We start from the raw sequence: 15371 nt of genomic DNA on the forward strand, positions 1-15371 counted from the left end.
TAGCATGGTATGCTATGGCGTTAGCTAAGAAATTGCTTAAATGGAAGGATTCATGAGATCATTGGCTCATGGGCTGTTCACTTGAATGAGGGGGATCCTTGACCTTTCTATCGGTGTTAGCCCATCACAAGATCCTTCGGGTTGCCCCAGTGTTACTGGCAAACACCTGCTATGCCCAGGATGGTACCTCCCGGAGACAATGCTGCCCAAGTAGTCATCTGGGTGACGTGGTTGCAAAAAGTGGGTTTGCAGTTTCATTTTCTCTACACGAACCCCTGAGAAAAGGTGGGGCCTGGGGGCATTACCCAAGTGAGAGAACCAGGAATCAGTCACAGAGAACAAAGATCATATGAATGGTCTGTGCAAACACTTAACACAGAGCATGAGAGCCCAACGATGGAATCCTCTGCTCATAAAACCAGAAAAGGAAAATACATTTGGGGCATAGGGTCTAGGAGGTGCTTTCCCAGGGATCATGATCAACATTAGTAGCAGATTCAAAGGTGAATCCTTTGGGAATAGCCCAATCAGTGAACGTTGAAGTAGTTGCACTAATTTCAGCAAATGTTCCTCTTGAAGGGGAACGATTCGGTTAATGTTGCTAGTTGTGATGTGAAAGAGCAGGCCCTCATTAGTTTGGGCATGGGTGTGGTCATTGATGCCCTCCTGTTGGTGCACCATTACTTATGTAGACATTCCTTATTCTGAATACCAGTTACATATAAAGGCATGTACTTGCCCACTTAGCTGTAGCTATGGCAGTAGGAGCATACAACTGGCAAAGCAACTCATCCTAGACTTACAATGTGTCTTTGTACACAATAATTGTTAAACACATTTGTATTGCCATCAACACCGTTTTCCCGTCAGTCTAATGTACTTTATTGCACCGTATATTTCCTTCTGTACTAATTTCTCCTTCATAATGATTTAATAATCATTTACAAATACAGTTCATTGTACTCCCTCTTAATATTGTCTTGGTACTCTGCACTTTGGCACAAACCTACAAGTTAATATGTCTACTGCAACACACAATGTAAAGCTTGTGGAATGTGCACTGAATGTGTTTTATTTACACAATACCACTGTTTAAATCCTGACAGTTTTATTTGCTTGCTTTGACACAAAGTTCTTTCCAGGAAAAACAAGATACAAATTAGCCAAATAGTGTGTTTTCCTGATATTAACTTCCTGCTTTGGAGAGGAGAAAGGATCAAACATCAAACTGTAAGCACACATTACTGTTTTCACTTGCATGTTCAAAATCATCCTACAATGCAAACATTATATTAAGTGTCAAAGCTGTTCGAACCCTCTGAAGCATCTTGTCATCATGGTAGATTATCAAGCATTTTCACCAAGGCCATCATATATTTCCATCATTGCCCTCAAGCTCTAATACAACTATGCTTTCTGTCCAGCTGCAGAGCGCAAGCAAGTCCTTTTTCTTGGGCACGATGTAACGCATCCAAGCTCAACGCTCTCTCGGATGGCAGTGACTAAGCTTCTGCAACAATGATGTCACGAGTCACTTGGAAGGCAGATATCAGAGAGCTGAGCTGGATCTTCTCACTTGTGCCTGAGGCTAGTCTGTACCTAAAGAGTAAGGAGGACATGCAACTTTAATTACTCACAGTGGCTTAATCCAGAAAACAATGCAAATTCAGATATCAACGGTCTAATGAATTTTCACCATAAACTGCAACAGTCTGAATGGATGGTTAATATAACGTTTTTAAAGGAGAAATTATTAAAAGCAATGGGACCATTGTTCATTTGATCACTCCCTCCAATGATCCAGACAACAGATATTGCAATATAAATGTTAAAGGGCGATGTGAGTCAGTTCTCTTAATGATGTGGGATCAGAATCGCAATGTTGCCTGCAATACAAATATTTTAAACAATCCAATAGACAATCCACAAGTGATGTCAGAGCTAGAATTCTGACGGCAGCCAGTTGAGGAAAACTCACTACAAGATGTGTCGCTCCAGTGGAGCAAATTCTTTTTGCCTACACATACCAACTGCATGCACATATGTGCTACGTTGCACAAGGTACCTGAAAAGCAGGATAGCACAAACCTCTCTGCTGCAGATATGCTGTTTGGGTATCCTTTGCTTCCTGTAGAGACGAACAAGCTGAGCAGGAGGCAACTCTGAGGCACATGGTGAATGACACGCAGTATAGAAGGCAAGGATTGATGCAGATCTCTTTCCCAGAACCCAGGCTCTATTAATGACTAACAACCTGTATGAATCTCTCAGCCAAGACCATGTTCCAGTCGAATTAAAGGAAGCAGCTGTGACTCCACTTAAAAAGAATATATAATTGAGCCCTCAAGACACAGGCAATTATTGCACCATCTCCAATCTGCCGTACATCGGAAAACATCTAGCGGGTGGTAGGGAACAAAAAATGTTAGGTATGAAGTAATGCTCTGCTCAACTTTCAGGGGCTGTCTGACTTGACAGGGGGATCAAATCAGTATTTATCTCATTACTCAAAGACCCTCCCCTTATATTTGACAGGGACTTTTTTTGCTGCAGTGGATACAGTCAATCAAGATATTTTGCACAAGAGATTGGCAGGCATTGGTGAGATAGCCATGAGTTGGTTTGCCTACTTCCTGCCTGAAAGGAGGCACCAGATGTCTGTATCGACCCCACCCCCATCTCTTGTCGTGTGGAGTCCTAGTGATTTACCCTTGCCCCGCCTCCCTTTTTCTAACATATACCTTATCCTGTTGTCAGCTTTGTTTCACTCATCTAGTATGCAGTTTGGAACTGTGAACAGTGACACCCATTATGTAAATCCCCCCCCCCTACGTAGCTTACTATAAAATCTGCCACCATTATGAAAGGTTTTGACACTGTAAGGCCAGTACGGTGGCGATGTGTACAGTATAATAGGTTCATCCTAATGTAACATCCTAGTATTAAACAATTGAATGAATAACGTTTTGCAACTCAATCCTACTAAAATGTTAGTCTGCTTGCTGGTAGCCAACTTTTCAGTGGACCTAGGCTACATCTGGCATTATTCTTGAATAGCTCTCCCATACCATCCTATTCGCCTCACCACTATTTCGAAGACCTCTGGCCTCCAAGGTGGTAAAGCTGGGATTTTTTAATAGGAAATCTCGGAGACTATATCCATATGAAAATGCCTACAGAGCTGTCATCACCCTAGTTCAGTCTGAATTGGACTATGCAAACTATATATAAGAGGGCGGCCAGGGAGGAAAAGAAAGTCGGAAGACGTTGGCCACCACTGGCCACACCCAGGGATCCCCAAATAGGCAATGCCAGCATGTCCGAGGTAGGGATAGCCTGCCCCAGTAGATTAATGTTCATCTGGCTCGCCCGGGCACTGCTTTTTTGGAGTGGGAGGGGTAGAAACCTGGCTGGTTTACTCCTATGTCTGCTGGGAAAGAAATTAGATTCGATTTCCTTTTCTGGTAGCCACGAAACTCACCAACGGACCTCTGTTGTGGCTATGGAAATTATTTGGAAACCGATTTAGCCCGGACCACCAGAGACTTGGCGGTTTGTGTACATATTTTACATTTGTTCAGTTCCAAATCGGTAGAGGCATTATACAGTTTGAGACGATCAAAGGGTAAGTCGAGTATTCCATGCTCAACCTCCTGTGTAATCTTAGTGAAATGAATCCAGTAGACCCTTCTCATATCTGTCTGCTGGGCCGGCCCATCTTGCTATGTCTATGTGATTCATGGATGCCTCCAGTATATTCTCCACTATAAGCTTGGCCTCCAAAAATTCACATTTAAAAGGCACCATATTTCACAGCTGGAAGGAAGGACTGGAAGTCACCCAACGCCCTCCAGAGCTCATGATTTCCAGCCGCCAAGAGAGCATTCGGCATTAGCCTGCCTGATGTGAAATGGAGCATTGCAATACATCATCTGACTATATGCCTCCAGTAACTGGTTCTTCTTTTTAAGGAGCACTGCTGAAGAAGATTGAGCTCTTGACCCAGCAGGCTTCGCATAGAAGGATGCAGCTGCTACCACAGAGGGATGAGGCTGTGGTTTGGCTGCTAAGAAAGGGGCTGAAAGTATTCTTCCATCCCTTTTCTTGCAGAAAGCAAGGTATGGGGCTTTTGGCCAAGCTTGGTGGCCTCAACATGAGCATCCCTTTGGATCACGCCTTCAGATCTGTAGGCTGCTTTAAGAGGCAACACCTCCAAAAGAACCCCCTCCCCCACCGACTCAAATGGGGGAGCCTCTAGAAACTCTGCCAGACCCAATCCGGCCATGGAATGCTCCGATTGAGTGGATAATGTCCTCCCTCCAAGGATTTCTTGCCGATATCCGCAGGCTGGAACCAGGACAGACACAGGAGCATGGACATTGCCAGATTCTTGTTTGGAGGGACAACTGTTGGTGCCAGAGTTGTGCTGGGTTGCAGAGCTACAGGCAGGGCATTAGTGCAGGCAATCTTACTGGCCCATGAACTGGAGTTGGACTGGCAAAAATCAGATGGGGAGCCACTGGATGGAGTCAGAGGCCGGAGCTCCTTAATTAAGCCCTTGAAATAGTTTGACATCGCTTTAGATCTCATAAGCGACTGAAAACTCCCTGGGCATGCACCCAGGAGGCCCAGACTATCCTCAAGGATGACGTCCACAGGAGTTCCTACACCCCTTTGGACAGCAACAAAGTCTTGGGTACAGAGATGGTAACTGAAGGACCTAATGGGCTGCTCCTCATTAAGAAACCCCCGGAAAGAGGCTGCAGCAGCAGGATTAAAAAAATTCAAAGAGGACTTTGCTCAGATGCATGGGAGTTGCTTCTTCGCCTCCTCACAAAAAATCCTCTAAAATCATATAAAAGATCTATTTGGCATTTATCTTGGGGATAATTGCCAAATGGATCAACCACTGATGAAACATCTTGCGAAGTGTGAGCGAGTCGTAAGCATCAGAGAAGATGCATACATCCCACTTACAGTCAGGCCTTTGACAATTAAAGCAGCCACAGGTATCTGCTGCTGGGAAACACCCGTTGTAAGAGGCATAGTTTGCAAACCCAGTTATCACAGACATACGCTGAAAAGGATCGAGGGTGGTGGTGCAACAGAAGCGTGCAAGGATCACACAAAAAAGCGGGAAACATCTGCAGAGTTCCTGATGTCAAGTTGGCACAGCATACCTAGGAGAATGTCATGGTTCACGGTGTTGAAGTTCACCAAACGATCTAATAAAATAAGAACTCTGGCACCACTGCTCCCACTAGTCTTTTGATCTCACTGACTATAGCTATGACCACTGCCTCTTATCGGTCAGTCTGAAGCAGAACTGCAGGTGGGAGATCTAGTATTCTGCGAGACTACACATTTGTGAAGCTGTCAAGTGGTTGTATCTTCCAGAGGTTTGGCTAAAAGAGGGGTATAGTCCTGAAACGATTGAGGTTACAGGAATGCAAAGGCAGCCTCTTTAAAAGGGGCTTCACTGGAGACCAGCAGGGGGTGCGGACCAAGACCTTTCATTTTTATGCCAAATCCCCTTGACCCGTGAGACCCCCCCCCGCACTTTTTTCTGGACATCTGGACCTTTTTCTTGTTCTCCTGAAGGAGGGGGCACATTTTCCCCCCACTCATTCTTTTAGCTCTGACCACGGGAACCCTGTTCATTGTGTTTTTATTTTGGTTTATGGAGTCCTGCTTTCCTCCTTATTTTTTAAAGTCATCTGTGTTTCATTGTTGTAGCAGACAGCACCTTTTGTGAAGTGTTGCCAAGAGCCATTTGGGTTCTCCTATTTATATTCTTTTATTTGCCTTAAGAAATACTGTTCTCAAGGTTAGGGGATACTATTTATTTATATAGAGTCGAAGGCATCAGGGTGCTTAGCATACAGACAAGAGGACAAGGTGAAATGGGACAACCAGAACAAAATCATCAAGATTCCGCGGATAGCAGGAAGTAAAAGAAAAATATGGTAAATCAAATAAGGTTTTCAAATGTTTTCTAAACACCAGATAGCGAGGCTCCAGACGTACCTTGGTGGGAAGAGAGTTCCAGGCTTGAGTCGCAAGAACAACAAATGATCGTTCCAGGCCTGATATCTTCTAGCCCTGGGGGGTGGTTAGCAATACTTGGGTGCTGGAACATAGCAACCTTAAAGGATTGTAAGGCTTCAGATGTTCCTCAAAATAGGAAGGAGCATTGTCATGAAAACACCTGTGGACTATTGAAAGAGCTTTGAATTTTATTCTCGCTGAAATAGGGAGCCAATGCAACCTTCTTCTCGCCTGCGAGATATGTTCGTGTTTCGGGATTTCAAAAACAGTACGAACAGCCTAGTTTTTTAACATTTGGATTTATGTATTATTTTTACTCGCACACAGAAAGAGGGTGTTACAATAATCCAGGCGAGGCCTAATGATAGCACGGACTTGCACTTAACGTTTTTCTGGGATAGAAGAGGCTTAATATGTCTCAGTACTTTAGGATGGTATTTCGAGCTGTTTAACACCCTCTCTACATGGGCATCAGCATTAAGGGAGGCATCCACATGCACACCCAAAGTTTTAACCTTGTTTAAAACATACAGGCAGTGGCCATCTATCTTCCACACTGTATATTCTGAGCTGAGTTTGGCACTGGCTTGAGGAGAGCCAAAAATCATGAACTCAGTTTTGGTGGCATTTAGACACAACCAGCTTTGGGACATCCAATCCTCTATGGTACTATGGATGCAGGCAAGTCTGGTTGAATCTGCTATGTAATCTCCACTCAGTTCCATCAGGAGCTGAGAGTCATCGGTAAAGATGGTAAAGTGGACACCTAGGTTGTCTAAAAGATTGCAAAAAGATTTTATGTATAAGTCGAATAGGAAAGGCGACAAACGGGCTCCCTGTGGAACTCCGTAGAGTATCATTCGATGTCCGAAGCAGCGTTTCCTCACACGCGGCATTGCCCATTACTCAAAAAGGAGCTCATCCAGTTTGTGGCGTCACTAGAGCCTTTGCCAGTAGTTAATAAGGTATCTAAGAGTTTCCTATGGTCGAGCAAGTAGAAGACTGCTGATAGGTCCAAGAGAATCAGCAAGCCAGACTTTACCTCTTCTAAGATCTCTAACATGTGCAATTGAAGACCTAATGAAGCCTTTTTCAGTACCGTGATTGCAACGAAAGCCGGACTGCATCAGATGGAGAATTCCCAAAATACTAAGGTGATCTTGTAGCTGAAGAGTGGCTATGTTGTCAGCGACCTTTAGAAGAAACAATGCACTTGTGATGGGTCGCAGGTTACTGGGATGCTTTGGGCTGAGATTTGGCTTTTTCGGCAAAGGGGAGACCACCACTTGTTTGATGGAACAATTTCATGGGTGAAAGAAGAGTTTACAATACGCACCAGAAAAGGTATAAAAATTGAGGTATTATTTAAGATAAAAGACAGAAGAATTTCCCCAGGGCAGTTAGTGGGGTGCATAGTTTTGAATGTATGGAGCATGTGCCCATCCAATACTGGGTGAAGGTGAAATGAGGAAGCCCGGTCTCTCATCCGATGTGGACAGATCTTCACAATGAATATTCTCTGTAATGTTGGCAATTGTATCCCTTGCTAAGGCAATTTTCTTAGCAAAGGCTTGTTGGATTGTGAATCAGTCTTCCCTGGAGGGCAAGAACGTTTGAGGTCTGAGAATAGGTTTCTCATAAACCTTGAATAGTTTCTTAGGGCAATTTCCTGCCATCTCGATTTCATGGTTCTAAAAGTTTTTTTGGGGACTTTATACATCTTTTATCGCAATTTCCAAATGGATTTATTTTCAATGGTCTGTTTTTTCCCCAGATCCTTTCAGCTTACCTTTTATCTCTTCTTAGGTCAGCCAGGACGAGGGTGAACCAAGAGTGTCTGCAGCATCTGTCTCTGACCAAATTGGATTTTACTGGGGCTACTCTGTCCACTAGCTAGTTCATTTAGCTTTGCTGAGTAAATGTTAATCAGAGTTGCAGGAGAATCGGTATACAGGGTGTTATCTATAACAAGTTTGAGACAATGGTTCAGATCAGCAGAGTTTATTTTATTTTAGAGTAACTGCACATTTTTGGCAGATTATGTAATTTGCAAGGTTTATTGGGGAGATGAAAACAAAACACTACAAAATGATGATCAGACCAGGCACAAGCTCTGGTGTTTGCAATGGCTATTTGAATATTTCTGGGCCCTTCCCAATCCAGTATGTTGCCGCCCTAGTGTGTTGAGTCAGTATTCAAGATGGTGAACTTTGAGATTTTGAGGCGTTCTTCTAGCTCCAAGGCATCCTTGTCCCTCAAGTCACCCAACAAGTGATTCAAGTCACCAAGCAGGATGCTGGAACTACAAGGGTCATCAAGGGAGGCTAGGAGGTGGCTCAGCTCCTCATTAAACTAGTTTTCGTTAGGGAAAAATTTCAAATGCAGTGTTTCACATACTGCACAGGTGATGATGCATTCAAAGAGAGGCAGATTTGATTTTGCTAATAAATCAGCAACTCCTCCCATTCCAAGGTCACGGTCTTTCCCAAAGAAACCATAAATGGGCGGGATAGCCATACCTACGTTGGGGCCGCTGAAATCTTTAAGCCATGTTTCAGTAATGGACATCAAGTCAAGATTCTCATGTTGGATATATATTCGTGAATGTCAATTGCATGTTTATATGTGGATTGTCCTCTTGCAAGAGACCCGTTAAACACATGGATTGTAGAGCAGAGTTGTTCGAGCAGTCCAAAGGGTAATGGCCCAAAATGTTGCCCTCATAATTGCAACGGCCGAAAAGTCTGATTTTTTTTTAACACCCCCTTACACTACATATATATGTGGGGGGGTATGTGATATTGTAGTAATATGGGGGGAGCTGCATGGGATCTCCCCCCACATATCTATGTGTTGTAAAGATGGATACATTAAAAAGTCTGCATTTTTGTCTGTCGCCATTATGGGGGTCGCTGGTGTTGATATAAATAGATCATGATGCAATGGTTCAGAAGAATTGACCTTAATCTGCTCTAAGTCTGATCTTATGGAAGACGTGTCAGAGGGAAGTAGTGGCAAGTCGGTCTGTAGTTCAGCAATACATTTTTCTACAATTCTCTCACGTCGCAGCATTTGAGATGCGAGCAGCACTGAGATGTCTGGATGGCGCTCCATACTAGCTAGTTATGAAGACAAGTACAAGGTTGAATGCTGAATTACGAGTAGTTAAAGGTTGCTCACCGTACCTATGGAAGACACCACTGGAGTTCTGAGGAGGCAGCAGCACGTCCGGCGTAGACCGGTTGGCTTTGAAGCACCGGCTCTGAAGCGCTTGATGATTCAACAAATAGCCCCGGAAAGCAAGGCAATGTACTTTACTCAGAGTGCTTTTTCTCTCTGCAATTAGTGATACGGTTACAGAATACAAGGTTAAATAAAACGACTATTCTTGATGCTCAATACACTTCCCACAAAACACAGAAGGAGCAATTCAAATCACACTGCAAACAATAACTATACAATAGCTTTTCCTTTTGTGAGATCAGCACACACCACCCTAAGTGGAGTGCTGAGCGGTTACCTTGCATCCCCTTTCTCACTGCTCCTGTAACATTTCTGTTACAGTGACAAGCATACCCCTATGGCTGGTGGCAGTGGATGTGTTCTACCGACTTTTGTGCAATTTCTACTCGCAGGCTGTCTTCACAGCTGGGGTTATGCAAAGAAGGATCACTATTAACCCAAATTGGTGGCTTCTTTCTTTTATCGCTGTTTCTTGTGAGCTTGTCCTTTCTTATTCCTTCTTCTACCACTTGGGGTGGGGGAGATCGTGGTTGGAATCTGATCTTTGGCGGGAATCCTTTATGAAGCCCGCTGAGCCTCCAGCGTGTCTGCAAGGACAGGAAACAGGGGAGCATCCCAACACTCTGCTATCCTTGGTCTTCTGGTGTGCCTGAGAGAAACCAGTTCCCATTGGGGATTGGACAGCCACCCGCCCCGTTCTGTAAACTTCAGTGACAGTTTGCAGAGGATGATTGTGAATTCCTGATAAAAGGCAAGGATCGTGAGGCAGAATGCATGTCGACCACTGGAACAGAAGAATCGAAGACGACAAGAGATGTATGCAAAGAAACCACTGCTGTCATGAGCCAGTTTTCTAATTGACATAGGAGCGCCAAAGAGGACTCCTTCCCTTTGGCTGGTTGGACATATCAGCCACAAGACTACCTGCAAAACGAGCCATCCCACGACGTGCTGCAACCTTCCTGGGCTGCAAACCGCCAATACCCTGGGAGCTCCGACCATACTGTAGTGCATCGTCTTCCCATAAATCGATCCTCGTACAACTTTGGTGGGCTCCTGTTGGACCACCAGGGGCAAGATCTCCCTCCTCAAAGTCCCCACACCAGAGTGCAGGACTGAAGAACTAAGCTGGACTGATCGGGAGGCAAACGTTCACTCTTGAAGCCTGTGAAAAAGCTGCCAAAACTGAAGAAATAATCATTTGCTGGGAGTTTTCACTCACTCCTGCTGCAACGTCCCTCCTTTTGTCACCACGACCAGGGAACAGGAGACCGGGTCCACCACTGCTGCACCGTGAAAGAATACAGCTGCATCTTCTTCACCACTCCTCAGGTACAGTGGCACTCGTGGTTGTACATACCTTGAGTCATTCTGACGTTCCTTTGATGCTGGAGTGCCGATTTCGTTGTTTCCCAGGCCTAATGCTTGTGCGTCCATAGGGAGCCTTTCCTAAGGCCCCTGAAACCTTTTTGACCAAAAAAAGTCCTTTACTTATTTGCTATTGAAGAATCCTCTGGAACTTTTCCTTTTCTGCATCTGTGCCTTACCTGCTTTAGCCCCAATCTCACTTTGAAAAACAGATACCTAGATAGGGATGAACCGCTAAAGCCTTAAGGCCTCTGACAAGTAATACAGATTTATTATTCTTTTATTTGTATATAGTAATTAATCTTTTACAAACATACACTTAATCAAATTACAAATTCCATTACTAAGCAAAGTTTAAAATCTAAAATCATTATTCTCTCATAGGACGAGTACTGTAAATTCAAGACATTAACAGTTACTGTTCCTCACGATTTGTCAAAGTTCTCAAAATTCATTTATATCAATTTATATTCCTAAAATCATAAATACTAAAAATGTAAGAATATCTATATATCATCTTACATAATAAAACCCCACACTTCATCTCCCAGTACCATCCTCAGACAGCCCAGATCCTGTACAAAAATTATTTATCTTATACCATCAAGCCTCTAGCTTTCAGATTGTACACTCGGCAACATTTTAACAATAATTTTCCACAACCTTAAATCGTTGGGTTCAGACAATATGTCCACAAAGCATCTGACTTAATAGAATCAATGTCGTGTACATAGCACCACAAGTTCGCAACTATGGGCGCCTTTAACCCGACACATTCGGTGAGCAAATGTCCAGCCGATTCCACCATATTTTTTATTACAAACCCGACATATGCAATCCTCCTGGTCTATATTATATATTGGACCAATTTTTAACAGAGTAAGTAACTGGTTTGTCTGAAGTTTTAACAAGAACATTCTGAGAGACGGGCTAGGGCACACCTTATGTACCTTTGAGCCTTGAGATACATATGCATAACATTAGATACTTCAGAATGGGACCGCAGCATATATAAATGGGCACTACAAGTAATACAAGTCTTTAAAAGTACTGACCTGATATTGTTGGTGTTGCTTAACCTTGTTATTAGAACAGTTTGAGTTGCTATGGTTAATTCACAAGAATTGCTTTGATTTGATATTGTGTTAGTTTGAAATAGCACTTACCTGAGATTTAACTTTAACCTTGTGTATATCAAATAAATAACTATTTTACTATAACTACAAGTGTGTGAGAGTTTCTTTGGGCCTATGTATTTACTGAGTTCATTGTACTTACCAACAGCTCACATCTCCCTCCCAAGATAAGCCTGCTCCCAACACCTTGAGCAGTACAGACTTCTACTAGAAGTTGGGGGTCTGTAATACAAGGGATAGGTTTATAAAGTGTTACCACAGGTAGAATTTGGGAAAACTCCCCTAACACACCCCAGCCCTCTATGTTGATCGATGCAGTTGTGCACTTGAACCTAATTGCAGTATTGCCGTGAGGTTTCCTGATGCGGGGGTCGAGTGCTGAACCACACCCCGCAACCCCCAGAAAGCAGAGTTGTGGTGGAGCAGTTGGAAGTCCCAGAGAAGAGTGCAGCAAGGCTCTTCTGGAGGGCGTCATCCCGCAAAGGTCTGACGGGCCCGATTGTAAGCCTGGAGCAGAATGGCGGTATGAAGGTCCCAGGACGTAGCTGGAAGCCTGGGGATATTGTGTCTGACCCGTGCCGGAGAGGATGAGATGGCCGTGGGGAGCCGAGTGGAGGCAGGCCTGGACGGTAGGAACAAGGTCCTTGTAGGAGGGGTCCTACACAGTGCAGAGGCAGTGAACCAGTTCTGAGATAGTCCGGAAGGACCTGGACACTGCAGGTGTTGCCGCTGCTGCAGAGCAAGGATGTAGGGCCCCAGAAGCGATCCTGTTGCTGGAGAGCATACAGACCCTGTGAGGAGCGTGGGCCCACTTGTGAGGTGAGCGTTAAAGGGGCTCAAGCCTAGAACGCAGGGCAATTTCAGCCTGAGGTGGAGCGTGCCGTTAAAGACACAGGTGAGATCCTGCTATAGAATGTGCTCGCAGATGTCCAAACAGAGGGGAGGTGGGTGCTAAAGACATTGCATTGCCTGAGAGCCCAGGGTGGCCATTTCGGGGAGCTGGTCACAGGGATGTGGTGGAAATTGTCTGGTAGTGCCCACGGAATACCTCAGTGGCAGACGCCCTGAGTGGAGGAGTTGTGTCTGCCGCTAGCCTTTGGACACACCCCCACCCACAGATCAGCGAGAATAAACTGAGTGGTATTGGAAATGTGCACTGGTTACCAGGTGGTACACACAGAGGGGGGCTGAGCCGGAGTGAACACTGGAGAGGAAACCTGTGGCAAGAATACAGGCCATGCAGCAATATAGTAAAGGGCCCATGATGGCAAATTAGACGAAAAATTAGACACTCCAGCTGTAACCGGGGAGAGGGTCGCAGAACTCATCCATGAAATAAGATATTAGAGACATTCTGCATGAGATATAGGCTCTGAAGGGGTGTGGGGATATCCAAGCTTGAATCGCCGATCTGCATGGAGAGTGGAGGTACTGGAAGATAAATAGGAGGGGGTAGAGAATAAGGAACAAGTTACTTACCTGTAACTGTTGTTCTTCAGCATGGGTCTGGCATGGATTCACATGCTCATGAATATTAATATTCCCCGTCGTCAGGCTGGGAATCCTCGGTAAAGAAAAAACCAGTATCAGTTTCGTTTCTGATCTGTCTTTCGTAGTAGTAACCAATCACTGGTCTCTGCGTCATACTGACCACAGCCAATGACTGCCCTCTACCTAAGCACCGCCTCTGGCAGCCATCTTCAGATTTGGAAGCACGTGAAGTGGCAGTATGACCAAGTGAAGAGCCGCAGAGGGGTAGGCGGGAGGGTTCGCATGTGAATCCATGCCAGACCCATGCTGGAGAACAACAGTTACAGGTAAGTAACTTGTTCCTTCTCCAGCATGGGGTCTGGCATGGATTCACATGCTCATGAATAAAGAATACATAGCAGTACACACATGCACAACCACGGGAGGTGGCAAAGGCTCAACATTAAGCATTACATCAAACTCAACATTAAGCATCTTACCTCCTCACCAGGCTCACCTCAGGCGAACAGGTTGCGCAGCACTGCTTGGCCGACCCTGGACTCCTCCCTGGAATCCCGATCGACGCAGTAGAATTTCGTGAAGGTGTGCGTCGACCTCCACGTAGCAGCCCTGCATATGTCCAGCAGGGGCACACCAGAAAGGAACGCCGTGGTAGCTGCGATCGATCTGGTGGAATGGGCTCTCGGACGGCCAGGCAGCGGTCGGTTTGCCAACCGATGACAGTACATGATACAGCCGGAGAGCCATCTGGAAATGGAAGCCTTCGAGCGAGCCTTCCCCAGATTGACAGGTCCAAAGTTCACAAAGAGTTGTGACGTCTTCCGAAAACACTTCGCGCGGTCCACGTAGAACTTCAGCGCTCTAGCCACATCCAGCGAGTGCAAAGTCCTCTCAGCCGGCGACGAAGGCGACGGGAAGAACACAGGCAACACCAAGGGTTCGTTGAGATGGAAGTCTGACGGTACCTTGGGCATGAAGGAGGGGTGCGTCCTGAGCACTACCCTCGTGTCGTGAAAAGTCAAGTACGGGGCCTTGCAGGAAAGGGCCTGGATCTCTCCCACCCGTCGTGCGGAGGTGATGGCCACAAGAAACGCTGTTTTCCACGACAGAAACTTCAACGGGGCCGAGTGCAGAGGCTCGAACGGAGGTCCCATGAGCTTGGTCAGCACCACGTTGAGCTCCCACGCCGGGGCCGGAGCCTTCACCGGCGGGAACGATCTGAACAGTCCCTTCATAAACTCTTTCACCAGACGATGAGACCACTAGGACGTCCGCCCCGTGGTTCTGGTGTATCGGGAGATCGCAGCAAGATGAATCTTGATGGACGCGTGTGCCAGTCCAGCTTTGGCCAGCGTCAGCAGGTACGGCAGTACCTGGGGAGCCGTAATCCGTAGAGGGTTAATCTTCTGTGCGTGGCACCAGACAGAGAACCTCTTCCATTTGTATCTGTAGCATTTAAGAGTCGAGGACGCCCTGGCCTTTGCAAGAACCTCTCTGCAGTCGGCCGGTATGTCGTATCCTCCAAACTCTAGCGCTGCAGGAACCAGGCCTGCAAGTTCAGCGATTTCGGATCGTGGTGGAGGATGGCGCCTCCTTCCCTGGAGAGTAGATCCGCGTCCACCGGCAGCTTGATTGGCGGGGACGTTGACAAGTCCAGAAGGTCCGGGAACCATATCTGCCTCGGCCACGCAGGTGCGACGAGGATCATCCTGCACCGTGACCTCTTGAGCTGGTTGACGAGCCGGATTAGCAGTGGCAAAGGAGGGAACGCGTAGAGGAACAGGCCCTCCCAGGGGAACGAGAAAGCATCGCCCATGCTCCTCGCCTGGGGAAACCTGCTGGCGAACCTCCGGCACTTGGAGTTCGTCGCGAACAGGTCGATCTGGGGTGTGCCCCACCGTCGGAAGAGGCGATCCACTAGATCCTGCCGTAGTTCCCACTCGTGGCACGAGCGCAGCTCCCTGCTGAGTGAGTCGGCGATGGTGTTTTTTATCCCTGCCAGATGAAACGGCACCAGAAACATCCTTTGGGCGACGGCCCAATGCCGCAGGCCCTTGAGGGACGGAAGGGAGGACCTGAGGGCCC

The 15371-nt window shown here is 46.1% G+C and overlaps 1 protein-coding gene across 1 annotated transcript in view; it reads right to left on the minus strand.

Moving 5' to 3' along the window:
• Nucleotides 1-1091: 1091 nt before the first annotated feature.
• The window catches only part of RFC5 (replication factor C subunit 5), a 513723-nt gene continuing 499443 nt past the window's right edge, over nucleotides 1092-15371 (minus strand). The window contains exon 11 of the mRNA XM_069619205.1: nucleotides 1092-1599. Within this exon, the coding sequence (XP_069475306.1) occupies nucleotides 1503-1599 (97 nt within the window). The 3' untranslated portion in view covers nucleotides 1092-1502. The remainder of the gene's footprint in view (nucleotides 1600-15371) is intronic.

This window comes from Ambystoma mexicanum, chromosome 10, assembly GCF_040938575.1.
Source record: "Ambystoma mexicanum isolate Mex_15411 chromosome 10, UKY_AmexF1_1, whole genome shotgun sequence".
In the NCBI taxonomy this organism is placed as follows: domain Eukaryota; kingdom Metazoa; phylum Chordata; class Amphibia; order Caudata; family Ambystomatidae; genus Ambystoma; species Ambystoma mexicanum.